At 56.1% G+C, this 15989-nt stretch overlaps 2 protein-coding genes across 2 annotated transcripts in view; both read right to left on the bottom strand.

Annotated features, from left to right (window-relative positions):
* Positions 1-182: 182 nt before the first annotated feature.
* Positions 183-4730, bottom strand: LOC113241572 (chondroadherin-like protein). The gene is made up of 3 exons (XM_057316138.1): positions 4710-4730; positions 3611-4034; positions 183-1967 (listed from the first exon to the last, which is right to left on the bottom strand). The coding sequence occupies exons 1-3, from the start codon at positions 4728-4730 to the stop codon at positions 190-192; spliced, it is 2223 nt and encodes a 740-aa protein (XP_057172121.1). The 3' UTR covers positions 183-189.
* A 7023-nt stretch (positions 4731-11753) lies between these two features.
* Positions 11754-15989, bottom strand: part of RANGAP1 (Ran GTPase activating protein 1) — a 29640-nt gene continuing 25404 nt past the window's right edge. The window contains exons 14-16 of the mRNA XM_026479562.4: positions 15221-15309; positions 14855-14976; positions 11754-12801 (exon numbers count right to left, since the gene is read on the bottom strand). Coding sequence (XP_026335347.1) covers positions 12732-12801; positions 14855-14976; positions 15221-15309 — 281 coding nt within the window. The 3' untranslated portion in view covers positions 11754-12731. The remainder of the gene's footprint in view (positions 12802-14854; positions 14977-15220; positions 15310-15989) is intronic.

Genomic DNA, 15989 nt, shown 5'->3' with positions numbered 1-15989 from the left:
CCTGGCTGGCCGCGCTGTGTGGCACTGGAATCCACCTGGTCTGTCACCACACCTGAGCTCCCTGGGGGCAGGCATAGTCTCTGGCTTATCCCAGGGCCACCAAGCCCAGCCTCAGGCCTGACTGTGGGGGCAGCAGTGTTTGTTGAGTGAGTGCATGCTGCAAGGGGCCTCCTGCTGCCTCCCCCACCCCTAAGCTGCGGTGCCCACCTGCTCCAGGCCACTGCTGTTAAGGAAGAGGTGCTGCAGGGAGCGGCCCACGGGCCGGAAGGCCCCATCTGGCAGGGTTTTGAGCGGGTTCCCCGAGAGCTGCAGCTCCAAGAGGGCAGGCAGCCCCTCTAAGGCCCCAGTGGGCACCCCTTGCAGCTGGTTCCTGTCCAGGTGCAGCTTCTCCAGCTCCGGAGCTGGGCCTATTGCTCCAGGGGACACCTGGGTGATGCGGTTGCCGCTCAGGTAGAGCCAGCGCAAGGTTCGCAGGCCTGTCAGGTCCCCAGGTTCCAGGCGGTCCACCGCGTTGTTCTGCAGGTGCAGGGAAAAGAGGCTGGGCAGGGCGCGCAGGGCGGCCCCGGGCACTTGCAGGAAGCGGTTGCGCTCCAGGTACAGGTAGCCCAGGCGGGGGGCCCCCTCCAAGGCAGCGGCGCTGAGGCCGGAGAGCTGGTTGTCCGAGAGGTAGAGGTAGATCAGGCTACTCAGCCCCGCCAGGGCGCCAGCCTCCAGCTCCGTGATGCCGCAGTGCTGCAGGTGCAGCGACACCAGCCGGCCCAGGCCCGGGAAGGCCGCACCGGGTACCGAGGGGAAGTGGTTCCGCCTCAGGTCCAGGAGCTGGATGTCGTTGGGGAAGCCGCGGGGCACGGCCCGCAGGCCCCGGCTCTCGCAGCCGCTGTGCCGGGACTCGGGGGCACACACGCAGGCGCGCGGGCAGGGCTGGGCTGCCCCGTCAGCCTCCTGGGGGGCGCCGGTGGGGGCGCGGGGCCGCGCGGCGGCCCGCCGCTCTTCCTCCTCCTCCGCCCTGTCCCCAGGGCAGCGCAGGTCTGCGGGCCTCAGGGCGTCCAGGGCCTCCCCTCCGAGGCGCCGCGGCCCCCGGCACGTGCCGTCCGCGCGCACGCGCGCACGCGCCAGCCACTCGAGCAATGGCCGGGCCTGACAGCCACACCACAGAGGGTTCCCCTGCAGCCGCAGGCGGCGCAGCTGCCCGGGGCCCTGCAGCGGCGGCAGGGCGGCCAGCTGGTTCCCACGGAGGTCCAGCGTGTGCAGGCGTGGGCAGTGGGCGAAGGCCCTGGGGTCCAGGGCCTGCAGGGCGCCGTGGTCCAGCATCAGCTCCCGAAGGCCAGGCAGCGCCAGCCCATCCTCCTCGCCCACGTAGGTGAAGGGGTTGTGGCCCAGCTCGAGGCGAGCCAGGCCGCCGGCCTGGGACAGGGCCGGCCCCGGCAGGGCCTGCAGCTCGTTGTGGTGCAGGCTGAGCCGGCGCAGGGCGGGCAGGCCGGCCAGGGCCTCAGGGGCCAGCACGCTGAGCGCATTGTGGGACAGCTGCAGGCGGCGCGTGCGCGTCAGCCCCTGGAAGGCCATGGCTGGCAGGTAGACGAGGGCGTTGTGGGCCAGGTTCAGGGTGGCCAGCGCACCCAGCGCCCCGAACGTCCCCGGCCGCAGCTCCTCCAGCATGTTCCCCTCCAGCTCCAGCCGCCGCAGCGAGCCCAGCCCGTCCAGGGCCTCCTGCGGCAGCGAGCTCAGGCGGTTGGAGGCCAGGTTGAGGAGGAGCAGGCGGCCCAGGCCACGGAAGGCGCCCTCGGCCACCAGCTCCACCTGGCAGTGCCGCAGGTCCAGATGTGTCAGATAAGGCAGATCCTGGAAGGCAGCTGGGGGGATCACCTTCAGCATGTTGCCTTGGAGGTCCAGCCGCTGAGTCAGCTGAGCGGGGAGAGGTAGGGGGAGGCTGAGTAGCGGAGGACTACAGCCTTTGCACGTGCTGTTTCCTCACCTGGACACTCTTCTCCCCCTCACCTTTTCCTCATTCTCTTCATCCTGCTCCCCGACACCTCCTCCAGGAAGTCTTCCTCCCTAGCCACCTGGACACTTTTCACATTGAACTGTCGCTGCACATTTACCTTCTCTCTCCCCCCCCAGCTCTTGATGCCACAGAGGAGAGACCTTATCTTATTCTACTATATCCCCTGTTGTAGTTCTGTCCCACAGGGTTTATAATTAATTCAATATTTATCTTTTTTTAAAAGATTTTTTGTTTATTTATCAGAGAGAGAGGGCGAACAAGCATGTGCACAAGCAGGGGGAGGGGCAGAGGAAGAAGCAGGCTCTGTGCTGAGCAGGGAGCCCGATGCGGGAATCAATTCCAGGACCTTGGGATCATGACCTCAGCTGAAGGCAGACCCTTAACCAACTGAGCCACCCAGGTGTCCCAATTCCATATTTATCTTATAGGTCATCCACTTGTTCCAATCACATAGAATTTTAAGTAGATGTCTCCCTAGTGGGGGTTGTTATTCCCATTTTACAGATGTGAAGACTGAGGCTTGGAGAGGAAAAGTGACGTGCCAAGGTCTCCCAACCAGGCAGTGGCAGATCCACCTGTGCCAACCCAGGCTCTTCCTGCTGTCCTCCCTGCCCCCCTCACCCTGCTGACCTCAGGGACGGCGTTTGGCACCTCAGTGAGGTTCTGGTGCTGACAGGCAACATGCCGCCTGGGATTGTCGCAAACACATGTCTGTGGGCAGCGCTGGGCAGCTGTATGCCAAGCTGGTCCCAGTGGTAGCAGCAGAGGAAGCAGCAGCACCAAGGAGACGCTCTGGGGCCTGGGAGAGGGAGGAAGGGTCAGTTGTTCACAGGGGCAAGTGTCCCACGCTGTGCACTCACTGAGCCCAGCTCCTGTTTACAGAGCCCCTCAGGTGTCTTCCTCCTTTGGCCCCAGGGAAGGCGTCATTGCCCTGAGTCCCATGCAGCAAAGGTTCTATTGTGAGCTTTAACACTGGGGGAAACTGAGGCTCAGAAAGGCAACCTGGCAAGTCTCTTTGACTGCCTGCCCAGCAGCTCAGTGAGGCCTTGCTGAATGCCAAGGATGACATGAAGGCTCCAAGGGTGTGCCCGGGCTGTGGTGAGGCTCCTGGGTCCAGGGGGAGGCCTGGACCTCCCAGTGTGAGGGTGGCAGAGAGAGAAGCAACCAGTCCCCAGACAGACACGGTGGCAGAGAGCATAATGGCACCCACTGTGAGAAGATGGCCTGCAGCCAGAGGGGTGCCCAGGCCGGGCCCGAGTGTGTAAGGCAAGGTTTGGGGGACCAGGTATTATGGGGTCCGAGAGGCTCAAGGAGCCTTACTGGCTGGTCAGAGTCACATTGGCAGGTAAGCAGGAGGCTTAGGCCTCTGTTTATTCCCCTTTTGTCCTTCTGATGCCACCCCACCAGCCCGGACTGGGATGGGAGAGCTGGGGGATGGCCTTGGGCTGCGCTTTGGGCAGCTCCATCCCCTTCCCTGTCCATCTTCCCCCAACTTATCCATCCATCAGCCAGTGGGACCCCTTCTCCTCACAACGACAACCACTGCCTATTGCCTCTTAGGGGTGACTGCTGCCACCGGGGTTTTCCTGACTCCCCCACACTGCTCACCACCAACAACCTTAGGGAACTTTCCAAAATACAGACGGGCTTCCGACACCGCCAACTGAAAACCCTCCAGCATCTCCCCCTGCCGTTGGTGGAAAGTCCTGACTCCTGATCCCACCTGGAACGTGCTCAAATTCTCCAGGGTCGCCCTTGGCTCTCCAATCTTAAGCACACACGACAGAGCTTCCTCCTTGCCGCCTGTGACACCTAAGGCCCCCGGCTCTTCCTGCTGTTCGCAGCCCTCATCGCGGCCTCCGGGCAGCCCTTGCCGGTCCCTGGGCTGTGCCCCCACCCTCAGCCCCTCACTGCTCGTCGCCGCCAACTGTTCAGTCTCCTTTAGGTCCCAGTCCTCTTGAAGGCCGGGGCTGCTGGCATCCTCCTGAGGCTCAGGGTGGACCGGGGAAGGGGGACCCGTGGGGACAGAGCCCTTAGGGACAAGTGTCCAGGTTCAGAGGCCTGCTGAGCTCTCAGACAAGCCCCAAGGGACGCGCTCACGGAGGCTTGCTGAAGCAGCCGCCCTCCCCTTTACCACCTTCCTCAGAAACCACTTCGGAGACACCCTTGGAGTATCTCTCCCCCAACAGATCCCAGAGCCCCTGTCCCCCAACCTGTCAGAGGCCCAGAGAGGGCCAGGGGCTTGCCTGCAGCCCCTCCGCTTCTCTAGACCCCCCGGTACTCCCCAAGGCCCAAAGACTCACCCCTCCATGCCGCCTCGCCTCGCGCTGCCAGTCCAGCCTGGATGCCGCGGGAGCCCCCCTGTTGGGCCCGCAGGCCTGGCAGCAGGGACGGGGCTGAATGGGAGGCATTGTGGGCAGCCCAGACGGAGGCTGAGGTGAAGGAGGGGCAGGCAGGGGCGGGAGAGGCGTCTGGAATTACAGGGCCTCTTGCCTGGCGCCGGCTCAGGGCTCAGGATCGTGGGCCAGGCCTGAGAGCCCAGCCTGGAGAGCTGGGTCCCGGGCCTGCTGGCAGGCAGGGGGGTCTCGGGGCCAACTTGTAGGTCCCAGACCTGGGCTCCCTCCCAGCTGTGGGATGTCGGGTGGGACTGCCTGTCCCTGAGCCTCCATTTCCTACTCTGAAAAAGCAGTATTAGGAACTAGCTCACAGTGTTGCTGTGAGGGTCCATGTCGGCACCTGGAACATAGCAGGTGCCCAAGAATGGTTCACTGTGTCCTGATTATTACACATTGACATACATTCTCTAACACTCTACACACGATATTCTACAATTTTTTTTCACTCAACATGAAATTATCGAGTGATCCTGGTTGATTCTTCTTAGTCATGTTCATTTTAACTGCTGTGTAATATTCCATTGTATACAGGTGGCAACTCTACTTATCCGTTAATCTTGGAGATTTTGGTTGCCTCCAACTTTTTTTTTTTTTTTGGCCTCCATCTTATTACAAATAATATTGCAAAACAACATCCAAATACTTATCTTCCTGGGCACATGTACATTTAGAAAAAATGCAACAGGGGCGCCTGGGTGGCTCGGTTGAACCTCTGATGCAGCTCAGGTCTTGATTTCAGGGTCATGAATTCAAGCCCTGCAGTGGGCTGGGCGTGGAGCCCACTGAAACAAAACAAAAATTTTTAATGCAACAGTTCATGTAAACCATAGCAAACTTTTATACATCCTGTGATTGTTCAGATCCATGTTTCTGGTGGATTTATATCTGTCGTTATTCAGTTTGCTTGGATTTTTTTCTTTTTTTTAAACCAGAAATAGTGCCATACCACAGGCTTGTGCTTGTGCTTTATTTCACTCCGCCAGTTTCATGTCAGTGACATGGCAGTGTGTGTACTCCTGTTTTTTTCCATTCAACATTGTGTTTGTGAACTTCATCTGTGATGCATATTTTTAAAATTTGTTTAATTTTTATACAGCATTTCAGCACTCCATTCCATAAATATTCCACAACGGTGGCATGGGGGGAAGCGGGAGAGCCATCTGCCTGCCTGATGCAGGCAATAAGGGGGTGTGCGGTCGGGAGGGAACTTAAATGCAATGGGACCCAGTTGGCTTGCTCTTTATTGTCATCACACGCTGGTGATTCTAAACAACACTGATGCTAAAATATTCCTCCCTGCTTGGGTGGACCGTTCTCACCTCCACCTTCTTGGTACCACATGGTGCAATGAATCCATTCCACTCTTGACGGACATTTCAGTTGTTTCCAGGGTGGGGCTATCACGAAAAGGGTTGCTGGCGACGTTACGTTTGTTTTTTCAAAGATTTTATTTTAGAGAGAGCAAAAGAGAGTGACCGTGCACAAGCAAGGGGAGGGGGCAGAGGGAGAAGCAGGGAGCCCAATGTGGGGCTTGATCCCAGGATCCTGAGATCATGACCTGAGCCGAAGGCAGACGCTTCACTGACTGAGCCACCCAGGTGCTCCATTTGCACGTCTTTTGGAGAACATAGCCCAACCCATCTCTGTTGGGATAGACCTATGGCCATAGAGTATGCTTATTTTCAGCTTCCGTGGATATTGCCAAACAGCTTTTCGGAGTGTTTGTAGGAATTTACACTTTCCCCAGCAGTGTCGGAGCTCCTTTGCTCCAGCCTCACCAATGCTTGGTATCGTCGGTCTTGCGCTTTTGCCGTCCTACTGAGGTACGGGAGCACCACACGATTCTAATGTGCGTTTCTCTGAAGACTAACAGAGTAAGCAGCTTTTTATATGCTTTTCGTGAAGTCCCCATTCAAAACTTTTTGTTCATTCTTCTAATGAGTTGTCTTATTAACTTGTAGAGACTCTATATATTCCAAATTATTTAAAAATATATACTGCAGGGGCACCTGGCTGGCTCAGTCAGTGAAGCATGTGACTCTTGATCTCAGGGTCACGAGTTCAGGTCCCACACTGGGTGTAGCAATTACTTAAAAACAAAAACTAAGAAAAAAAAACATCAATAAGGGAGTAAAAAGGCAAGTCACAGAGAGAAAATAATTGCAATATATATTATTTTTTTAGAAGATTTTGAGAGAGAGAGAGATTACAAGTGGGGGAGGGGCAGAGGGAGAAGATGCAGACTCCCCACTGAGCAGGAAGCCCAACTCGGGGCTTGATACCAGGACCCCGAGACCATGACCTGAGACGTAAGCAGATGCTTAACCAACTGAGTCACCCAGGTGCCCCCAATATTTTATTTTTTAAGTATTTAAAGTTATCTCTACACCCAATGTGGGGCTTGAACTCATGACTCCAAGATAAAGAGTGGCAAGCTCTACCGACTGAGCCAGCCAGGTGCCCCTATGATGCCTTTTTTTTTTTAAGAGTTATTTATTTTATTTTTTTTAAAGATTTTATTTATTTATGTGACAGAGAGACAGCCAGCGAGAGAGGGAACACAAGCAGGGGGAGTGGGAGAGGAAGAAGCAGGCTCCCAGCGGAGGAGCCTGATGTGGGGCTTGATCCCATCACGCCGGGATCACGCCCTGAGCCGAAGGCAGACGCCCAACCGCTGTGCCACCCAGGCGCCCCCAAGAGTTATTTATTTTAGAGAGAGAGTGAGCATGTATGAGAGTATGAGCAGGAAGGGCAGTGGCAGAGGGAGAGAGAATGTCAAGCAGACTCCACACTGAGCACGAAGCCCGATGCAGGGCTCTATCTCAGGACCCTGAGATGACCTGAGCAGACACCAAGAGGTGGATCCTTAACTAACAGTGCCACCCAGACCCCCTATGATGCCTTTTGATAAACAAAATTCTGTTCTCATTGCTACACAGTATCCATTGTGTGAATACCCTACAATGGCAAACCAAGGAGGTTAAATGCAGATTTATATATTAATCTTTTTATACTCCCAAGGTCTTTAAGGTATTCACCTACACGAACTCCTAAAAGATCAGTAGTTTGGTCTTTTACATTTTACATAAAATGTACATTACATGAAATTTACAATTTTAACCCTGTAGCTGTACAATTTAGTGGCATTAAATGCATTCACAATGCTGTGCAAACCATTACAACCCATTTCCAGAACCTTCTCGTCATCCCAAACAGAAAAATTCTACACCCAAGAGACAGTAACTGTGTCTTCACCCAGCCCCTAGCAACCTCTCTTCGAGCTGCCTCTTACCAGTGCAGTCACATTACTTGTTGTGTCTGGCTTCTTGCACCGAGCACACTGCTTCAAGGGTCATCCATATTGTAGCACGTGTCTGAAGTTCAGCCCTTCTTATGAATGAACAGTACTCCACTGTGTGTGTGTGTGTGTGTGTGTATTTTTAAAGATATATTTATTTTGGTGAGAGAGAGTGAGCAGGGGGTGGGGGCAGAGGAAGAGGGAGAGAGAAACTCAAGCAGACTCGCTGCTGAGCATGGAGCCCAATACGGGGCTCGATCTCATGACCCTGAGATCAGATCTGAGCTGAAACCAAGAGGTGGACGCTCAACCGACTGCGCACCCAGTACGTGTGTATATTGACCACATTTTAACCTGCTTGCCTGTTAATGGACTCTAGGCTGCTTCCACCTCTTGCTATTGTAATGCTGCTGTGCACACGGGCATGCAGGCATCTGCTGGGGTCCCCGCTTTCCTTTCTTTTGGGTGCACATACACTGGAAGTGGGAGTGCAGGCAGTCAGAAGACCCCTTTTCTCCACCTTGTCTCATTCTCTTCTCTCTCTCCCCCCAGAGGCAACCACTTTCCTGAGGTAGTATAACTTCACTATAATATATGGCATTAAAACCTTTAAGCTATCAACAGTACATACTGTTCTGCAAACTTGGTTTTTTTTTCACTCAACATTTTCAAGGTTTATTCACATGAATGCAGACAGTTCCTGCATCTCCTGTATTCTCTTTAACTGCTGCATTAAAAAAATTTTTTTAGGGGCGCCTGGGTGGCTCAGTTGGTTAAGCGTCTGCCTTCGACTCAGGTCATGATCTCAGGGTCCTGGGATCGAGCCACATCGGGCTCCCTGCTCCGCGGGGAGTCTGCTTCTCCCTCTCCCTTGCTCGTGCTTAATAAATGAATAAGATCTTCAAAAAAATTTTTTTACAGGTTTTTATTTAAGTAATCTCTACACCCACCGTAGGGGTCGAACTCACAACCCTGAGATCAAGAGTCACATGCTCTTTTTGGGGCGCCTGGGTGGCGCAGTCGTTAAGCGTCTGCCTTCGGCTCAGGGCGTGATCCCGGCTTTCCGGGATCGAGCCCCACATCGGGCTTCTCCGCTAGGAGCCTGCTTCTTCCTCTCCCACTCCCCCTGCCTGTGTTCCCTCTCTCGCTGGCTGTCTCTGTCAAATAAATAATATCTTTAAAAAAAAAAAAAAAAGAGTCACATGCTCTTTCAACTGAGTCAACCAGGCACCCCGTAACTGCGGCATATTATCTCACTGCATGCTGTACACGCTGTAATTAACCACTTTTCCCCCGGTGGACATTTAGGTTATTAGTTTTCTGGAATCTTTTATGAAACCGCCCTTGTAACTTGTCACCCTGTGCATGTGTACATCGGTTTCTCTAAAGCAGATCCTTAGAAATGGAATTTGGGGTCACAGGCAACACGATCTTCACCTGAGTACCTGCCGGATCACCCTCTAAAGTGGTTTTATTAGTCTGATATCCCTCCAGCAACAGGCGGAATGTAAGAGATTCAGCTCTTTCCTGGGGTCACCTCTCAATGACATCTGTCAGTCTGGTCCAATGGCATCTCTGTGGTTTTATTTTACATTTCCTTGATTTCCAGTAAAGGGGAACATATTTTTTGCTTCTCAGGTTGCATCCTCTGTGAACTGCCTGTTCATATCCTTTGCCCAACTTTCAACTGGATGTACTATTTTCAACACTAATCCTCATGCAACCAACGTTATGTTGCAGTCTTCTTGTATTCTATCACCTTGCAAATTCTTGGGGTGTTTTTGGTCATTGTTTTTCACTCTTTATCTTGACAGGCAAATTTCCTTATGCCTTGTGCTTTTGGCGACATCGAAAAATGCTCTTGTACTTTACCTCCTCTATTTAAAAAAATATGGCTCTTGGATGGATCTGGATCACTTTGAACGTTTGGTGGACGGCTGTGGTGTGATTGTCCTTCCACTCCATTCTGTCCCCGGCCTTCCCCAGACTAACTCCTATCTCGAACGCTGGGTTTCCCACATACATGCATATGCCTAAACACAGTTGCTTTTGAACCCAGGGTATGGTACTGAGATTTTCTTCACTCAACATCCTTCCTGATTCATCCATGGTATGCACGTAGCCAGAGTTGATGCGTTTTCATGGTTGTGCGATGTTACGCTGTATAGCTTTACATTTGATCTCCTTTCCTGATACTGGCCTGAGTTGCTTTTAGGTTCTTGTGATCAGGAAGTGCTGCTTGGGAGCACGCTTGGCCATGCATCCTGGGGTTTTCTCATCTGAGCTTCAGAATGAAATTATTGCTGGTTTAGCCCTAAGCCCATGGTTGGACTCCCTTTAGTGAGAACAGCCTGGTGCTGAGCAGGCCTTTCGGAGTTGGGGGCTACATGCCGTCTAGGCCAAGGCATCTCTGATCTTGCAGACCCCAAGTCATGGCACTCACGGACCCGAAGCCTCTGTAATCTCAGGGTTGGCTGTCGTTCTTGGGAGCGTTTGGAGTCAGGGCAAGTTCCAAAGGCTACACAGCTCTCTCAGTAAGCAGCTGAGTTAGAGACTGAGCCTCAGGCCCTTCCCTGCACCTGCAGCTGGTCAGGAGTCTTGAACTCTGAGCCGGTCTGAAGGACTGAGTAGGGGACAGGGCGTACACCCGAGACCAACAGGACCCTTCTCAGTGTGCGGGTCCAAGGAGCCAGGCAGTGCTGGCCTGTTGCAAGGTTAAATAAGATCCCGTGGTGTACTTCTCAGTATGAACTGAAGCTTCTGCCTTCATAACCTAGGAGGTGACAGGGGCCAGCACCAGGCAGCCTGGAAGAAAGAGCCGGGCTAGAGAACCTTGAGCAGGCCCCTAACTCAGCCCTGAACCTATTTCTCCATCTGTTAAATTATAACCTGTGAGAAGTTCTACTTGAATCTCCAGACTCAGCTCTTGCATCCCTTCTATTTTAAGATCTATTTGAGAAAGAGCACGTGCACAGGAACAGGGAGGGGGAGGGGCAGAGGAAGAGGGAGAGGGAATCTCAAGCGGACTCCCAGCTGAGTGCAGAGTCCAATGATGGGCTCGATCTCACGACCCTGATATCATGACCTGAGCCGAAATCAAGAGTTGGATGCTTAACTAAGCCACCCAGGCGCCACCCCCCTCCTGCACCACTAACTTTTTACTTCCCTGACCTCACTGCCCACTGTCCCTTACACTGGGCCATGACTGTTAGTCTCCTGCACCAGACTGGGAGCCCCTCAAAAGCTGTGCCTGTGGCCCAGAGCTCAAAACAGGGCCTGGTGAAAGGGTGGGGGTTAGAGGGCAAGGCATGGGCATCTCTGCCACCACCTGGCCAAGACAGACGGTGCCTGTTGGCTGAGTGGTCCACAGCCAATAAGGAAACACTGCCCCCAAGAAAGCTTGGAGGGACCTCTTCAGTTCTATGGGAGACACGGACTCCCCAAGTGTGCCTGCTGTGTAAGGTAGGCAGTAAGGAGGGTCTGCTTAGCTGTCTTCATACCACATGTGGCAAAGGGAAGGAAGGACCCTGACGGAGGTACCTCCACTCCGGGCCCTACGGCCAGATACCCTGTGGTGGCTTCCCAGCCAAGCTCAACCCTGTGAAGTGACCTTGCTAGCCAGACCCAGGGGGGTTCCTGACTGTGCAGCCAGTGGGGCTCGTGGCAAAATCCAGACAGTGTCCATCTTAGCCAGGTCCATAAATGGAGCAATGTAGGGGCTGGCGGAATTGCAGCCCAAAGGCTAAGGAAAGGGTAATAAAGCTGGAGACATGACACAGGCCCAACTCAGGACCCTCAGTGCCCAGAGAAGGAGATCCTTCCACCCTCCCTGACCCCCAGGAGTCGCTGCCCGCTCCTGGGCACGAACTGCTACTGAAGGGGAGCTGGCACATCCAGACACATCTGGGCCTAAGCAGGAGAGGCTGCCCCGTGGGACGATACAAGGTTGGCGCAGGGGCTCTTCTGCAGACGGACGAGCCCGTACAGACTGAGGTGGGACTCCAGGTACCAAGCCCCAAGAACTGCCCACTTAATAAGGTGAAAGATTTCTCAGTCCCCACTTGCCACACATGACTTTATTTGTGAAGCCCTGGGCACAGCCCAGACACACAAAGAGCACAAAGGGGAAAGCACAGAGCATCAGGGGGCAGGCTCCAGCGCAGTCCCCACCCTGTCCAGGTCCTTTAAGAGTACCCCGAGCTGCAGCTCAGGCTCCGTCGGCCCTGCCCCTACCCCCTGGGCCGGAGGACAGGTTTGGGCCTGCCAAAGAGCCCCCTCCAGCTTGGCCCCCAGGCCAGTCAGACATCTCAGCAGCAAGGGGCAGGCCCCACTGGATCTGAAGCCAGCACCATCTACCCAGCAATCCCTGCTCCTAGACTAGACCCCCAGTGTCTGCCACTGGCTTTTCCTGTCCGCACGGCACGGGAACCAGGGTCTTGCCTTCTGCTGACTGTCCCATGGCCCCATGTCCACGTCTCTGCCCTACAGGCCGTAGAGGTCAGCCCAGCAGGGATGGATGGTGGGGACGGCAGTGGCTACAGGACCAGGGCTTAGTGACAGGAAGCAAAGTCAGCCACTAGGTGAGCAGCCCTAGGCAGGGCGGGAAACGCAGCCCAGCCGCAACACAGAGGGAGGGGACGGCATACAGACAGCAACTCCCCAGGCTTTGGTGCAGCCCAGAAGGGTAGGGAAGGCAAGGTGGGAGGGGACAGCCACCAGGGCCTCGAGCTTGAGGCATGGATCAGCAGAGTGCCCTCAGATGGCAATGAGTTTAATGGCAGAGCAGCCTGCAGCCCTTTCAGGGGGGCCAGCTCCCCTCCAGTGGGACCAGAGCCAGTCCAGCAGGGAGACATTAAAAACCCCAACCCTGACAGGAAGCGCACACCTGCACACGCACCACACCGACACGCACACTCGGGGACCGACATGACACAAGTGACAAAGACCCTCCCTGCCTCTGGCCAGAGTCCTTCATCCGAGTCCCTTCCCAAGTCACTGGTCCAGGCCAAGGGGTGGGGAGAGGCCGGCTTCGCATCTAGACCTTGTACAGCGTCTGCAGCAGATTGTGGCGGGCAAAGGAGCAGGACTCCAGAGCACCATTGGGCCTGTGAGGAAAGAACAGTCGGTGTAGGGGGTGGGAGGGAACACCACACAGCTCAGGCTGCAGCAAGGGCACTTTCCTCACTATGGAGAGGGGCTGGGGGCCATTTCTGAGGCTAGAAATGGGCCAGACTCCGTTTCTCTGACGATTACGATGACTCTGCGAGGGAGATGTTAGGAGCCTCGCCTTCTGCACACTGTGGGGTGGGGCGTGTGTGAAGCTCAGAGGCGCAGCAATGCACCCCAGGCCACACGGCCCAGAGCCGGCCGGAACGCAGGCCCGTGCAGCCAGGAACCCAGGCCCCTGCTCTCCACCCAGCAGCCTCTCCGAGGGCCCTTCCAGTGGGCACAGGGCCACGGCGTCCTCACAGCCACGGGAGTCCCACCTGGGTCCTCACGTGTTAACGGGCTGGTCATTGTCACCATCAAGATCATGAATCTCACTACAGAGGAAGAAAGGAGGCTGGGCGGGTATAGGGTGCAGCCAGGATCTGCAGCCCACAGACATCTGACCTGGTCTAGCATCGCCCTGGGATCCTAGACCATTTGGCCAGGAGTTGAAGGAGGGGGAATGTACCTGTCACTCTGTGGTCCCTCAGTCACCTCAAAGCAGGCCGAAGGGACAGCTTTTTACCAATCCCCCTCTTTTAAAGTGGTATAGACTGAGGCCTGTGCTGGGGGCAGACAAGCAGCCTGTCACTGACCAACAAGGGCAAGGGCGAGGGTTTCTTTTCAAGGGCAATGCAGAGAAAGACAAAAAGGCAAAGGGAACAATTCTAACTAAAGGCTGAAGGAGACAAAAGGAGCCGGGCTTTGTCAGGGGGTGGCAGGCAGGGGCTGGGGCCACTGTACGGAGATGCTCCAGTAAGCTAAGCCCTGGGGTCAAGGCAATGTCCCCTACTGCGGGAACAGGCACGGAGACAGTGTACCTTGTGGGGAGACAGTGTACCTTGTGGGGAGGCAGGGCCATGAGATCTGTGGCCAGGGTGAGGGCTTGCCCTGGACTCAGGCAGAGGGGCCAAGCACAGCTCTTCAGCCACCATGGGGCTCGAACTCATGACCCCAAGATCGAGAGTCGTAGGCTCCACCGACTGAGCCAGCTAGGCGCCCCAGAGCTCAACCTTTCACAGGGGCCAGTCTAACTGCAGTGGAAGGGGTGGTGTGGTGGAAGGCAGGTGGGCAGACATGCAAGAGCACAAGCCCAGTGAGCACAGGGGACTGCAAGATGTCGTGGCGCCAAAGAGGCCATGGCGCCAACAGTCCCCGAAGCTGGCCGGTGTTCCTCACCATGCCCTGAGCCAGACTACCCCACAACACTTGTTCGCGTCCCCCAGGCAAGGACTACGTTCTCTCTCCCCTGCCCTATTCCCACCTTCCCCGAAGGCACTGGATTCACAGGAAGTGTGGATGGTCTGAATCACCAGAGACAGCCTCACTCAATAGCCTGGTGGGGCAAATAGGGAGCCTAAGGCCTGAGGAAGGCCAGGAGTTGGCTGGGGCCACAGAGAACCTCAGTGAGGACAGGGAAACAGGCCTTCCAACCCACCCCTCATAGGTGCTAGGTCTGAAGACTCCTTGCTACCCAACTGTGGCCACTGCCCCACCATGGCCCAGGACCCTCCTCTAGGACAAGGCCAAGGTTTCCAAGTCTCTGAGCATCCAGCATCTGCAGGGGAGGGGCCTGTAGCTGTGGCAGGCGGTGTGACAGGCCCTTCTGGCCGCAGCCCTGTGGCTGAGGGAATGGACACAGAACTGTTCCCAGAGACATCCCTGAGGACGGGACCTTGATCAGCACAGCGAGTGTAGACAAACCCCTTAACTATCCGGTGCTGCTTCCTCATTAGGAAACGGGAGGCCATTCCATGTCCTCTGTCTCTCAGGAAAAGACACCGTTCCTGAGCCCCACGTCCTCAGCTTGGCACAGCGAGGGAGAGACGCAAGCACGGATGCGGAGAGCCGCTCACAAGCCTGAACGAGCAGGCCAGGGAAACCTCCAGGGACTAGGCGTCTGCATACGCGTGATGCGGCTGCCACGCGAGCCGACGAGAGCACACTCACTTGGTCACGAACGCCAGCAGCAGGGGTACAAGGGCCTTGGGGAAGTAGTCCTGCTGCACCATGTGGTTCAACGCCATCAGAGGGCCGTACAAGTTGGCAATGGCCTTGATCTTGTCTTCACTCTGTGAAGGGAACACACAGCACGAGGCGGGGTGAGCCACAAGGCCCCCTGGGCTGGGAAGCCCTAGGTCTCCACCACCCAGCCCCGGCTCCAAGAGCCCCCCGGCCGAGGCGAAGCTGAATCCCACCATGAAGGAAGGCTGCTTAAGCAGACCCAGGCCCCAGCAGGGCTCAGGGGTGGGATGGGGTAGGTGGGCAGGCGTGGCCTAAACCGTCCCTGGTGTCCTCCCTCCCCCGCAGCCGCACCTTGAGCAGACCCATGTGGACAAGGAGCCGGGTGAGGAAGGCGTTGGAGTTGAAGGACGGTGAGCTGAAGGCCTTCTTCATCAAGGCATCTGCAAGGCAGAAATGGCCAGGGGGCAGGGAGCTTATGGCAGCGAATGGCTGCTCGCGAGCCACAGGCATGCAGCCCTGGCACACGCGGGCTGGGCCTGCCTTCTACATGAGTCCCAGGTCCCAGGCTGAGGGGACGGCCGGCACCAGGGGAAAGGCTCAACCTGCCAGCCGTGACCCCTTGCCCTTCTCGTCCTGACCTCACACACTGAGAAGTGGCCTGGGGACCTTGAACAACCAGGGGGTGGGGGTGCATGTGGAGATGAAGTGAGGCAGATCGCCCTGGAGGAGGGTTCAGGTACTCTGTGGGGGCGAGGGATGAGCAGAGAAGGGAGGGAAAGGTGGGGCAGAGGGCCTACAGGCACTGTGGGGCTACGTGCTTCCATGCTAGGCTGTTCAGGGAAACAGAATTCAGGTAACTTGTTCCCATCAGTACCCACAGGGCTGGGACCTCAGGGAGCAGACTTAGAGGCTCCACCCCACCCTCGCCAGCCTACCCGGCCTCACGCCCCACCGGCCCTCTTGCCTCAATGCCACCCACGGCGCGCCAATCCAGGACAAAGCACCACACGGATCTCTACTCCTCTCTGCCCTTTTCCACATGCCCAGCCCTTCCTCCCTCCCTGCCTGACCGAGCCTGGCCCGCACAGCGGGGCCGAGACATGCGCGCTCAAGCTGGAAG

Source organism: Ursus arctos, unplaced genomic scaffold (assembly GCF_023065955.2).
Source record: "Ursus arctos isolate Adak ecotype North America unplaced genomic scaffold, UrsArc2.0 scaffold_21, whole genome shotgun sequence".
In the NCBI taxonomy this organism is placed as follows: domain Eukaryota; kingdom Metazoa; phylum Chordata; class Mammalia; order Carnivora; family Ursidae; genus Ursus; species Ursus arctos.
The sequence above is the reverse complement of the archived record's forward strand: the minus strand, read 5'-3'. Positions and strand labels throughout refer to the sequence as shown.

What these genes read in the sequence shown, in the direction of transcription:
- LOC113241572 (XM_057316138.1), bottom strand. Translation starts at nt 4,730, where the DNA reads ATGGACCCTCACAGCAACACT. An exon ending in TGGACCCTCACAGCAACACT is followed by an intron (nt 4,035 to 4,709) that starts GTGAGCTAGTTC and finishes CTTGTCCCTAAG; the next exon opens with GGCTCTGTCCCCACGGGTCC. An exon ending in GTTCCCTAAGGTTGTTGGTG is followed by an intron (nt 1,968 to 3,610) that starts GTGAGCAGTGTG and finishes TGTCCAGGTGAG; the next exon opens with GAAACAGCACGTGCAAAGGC.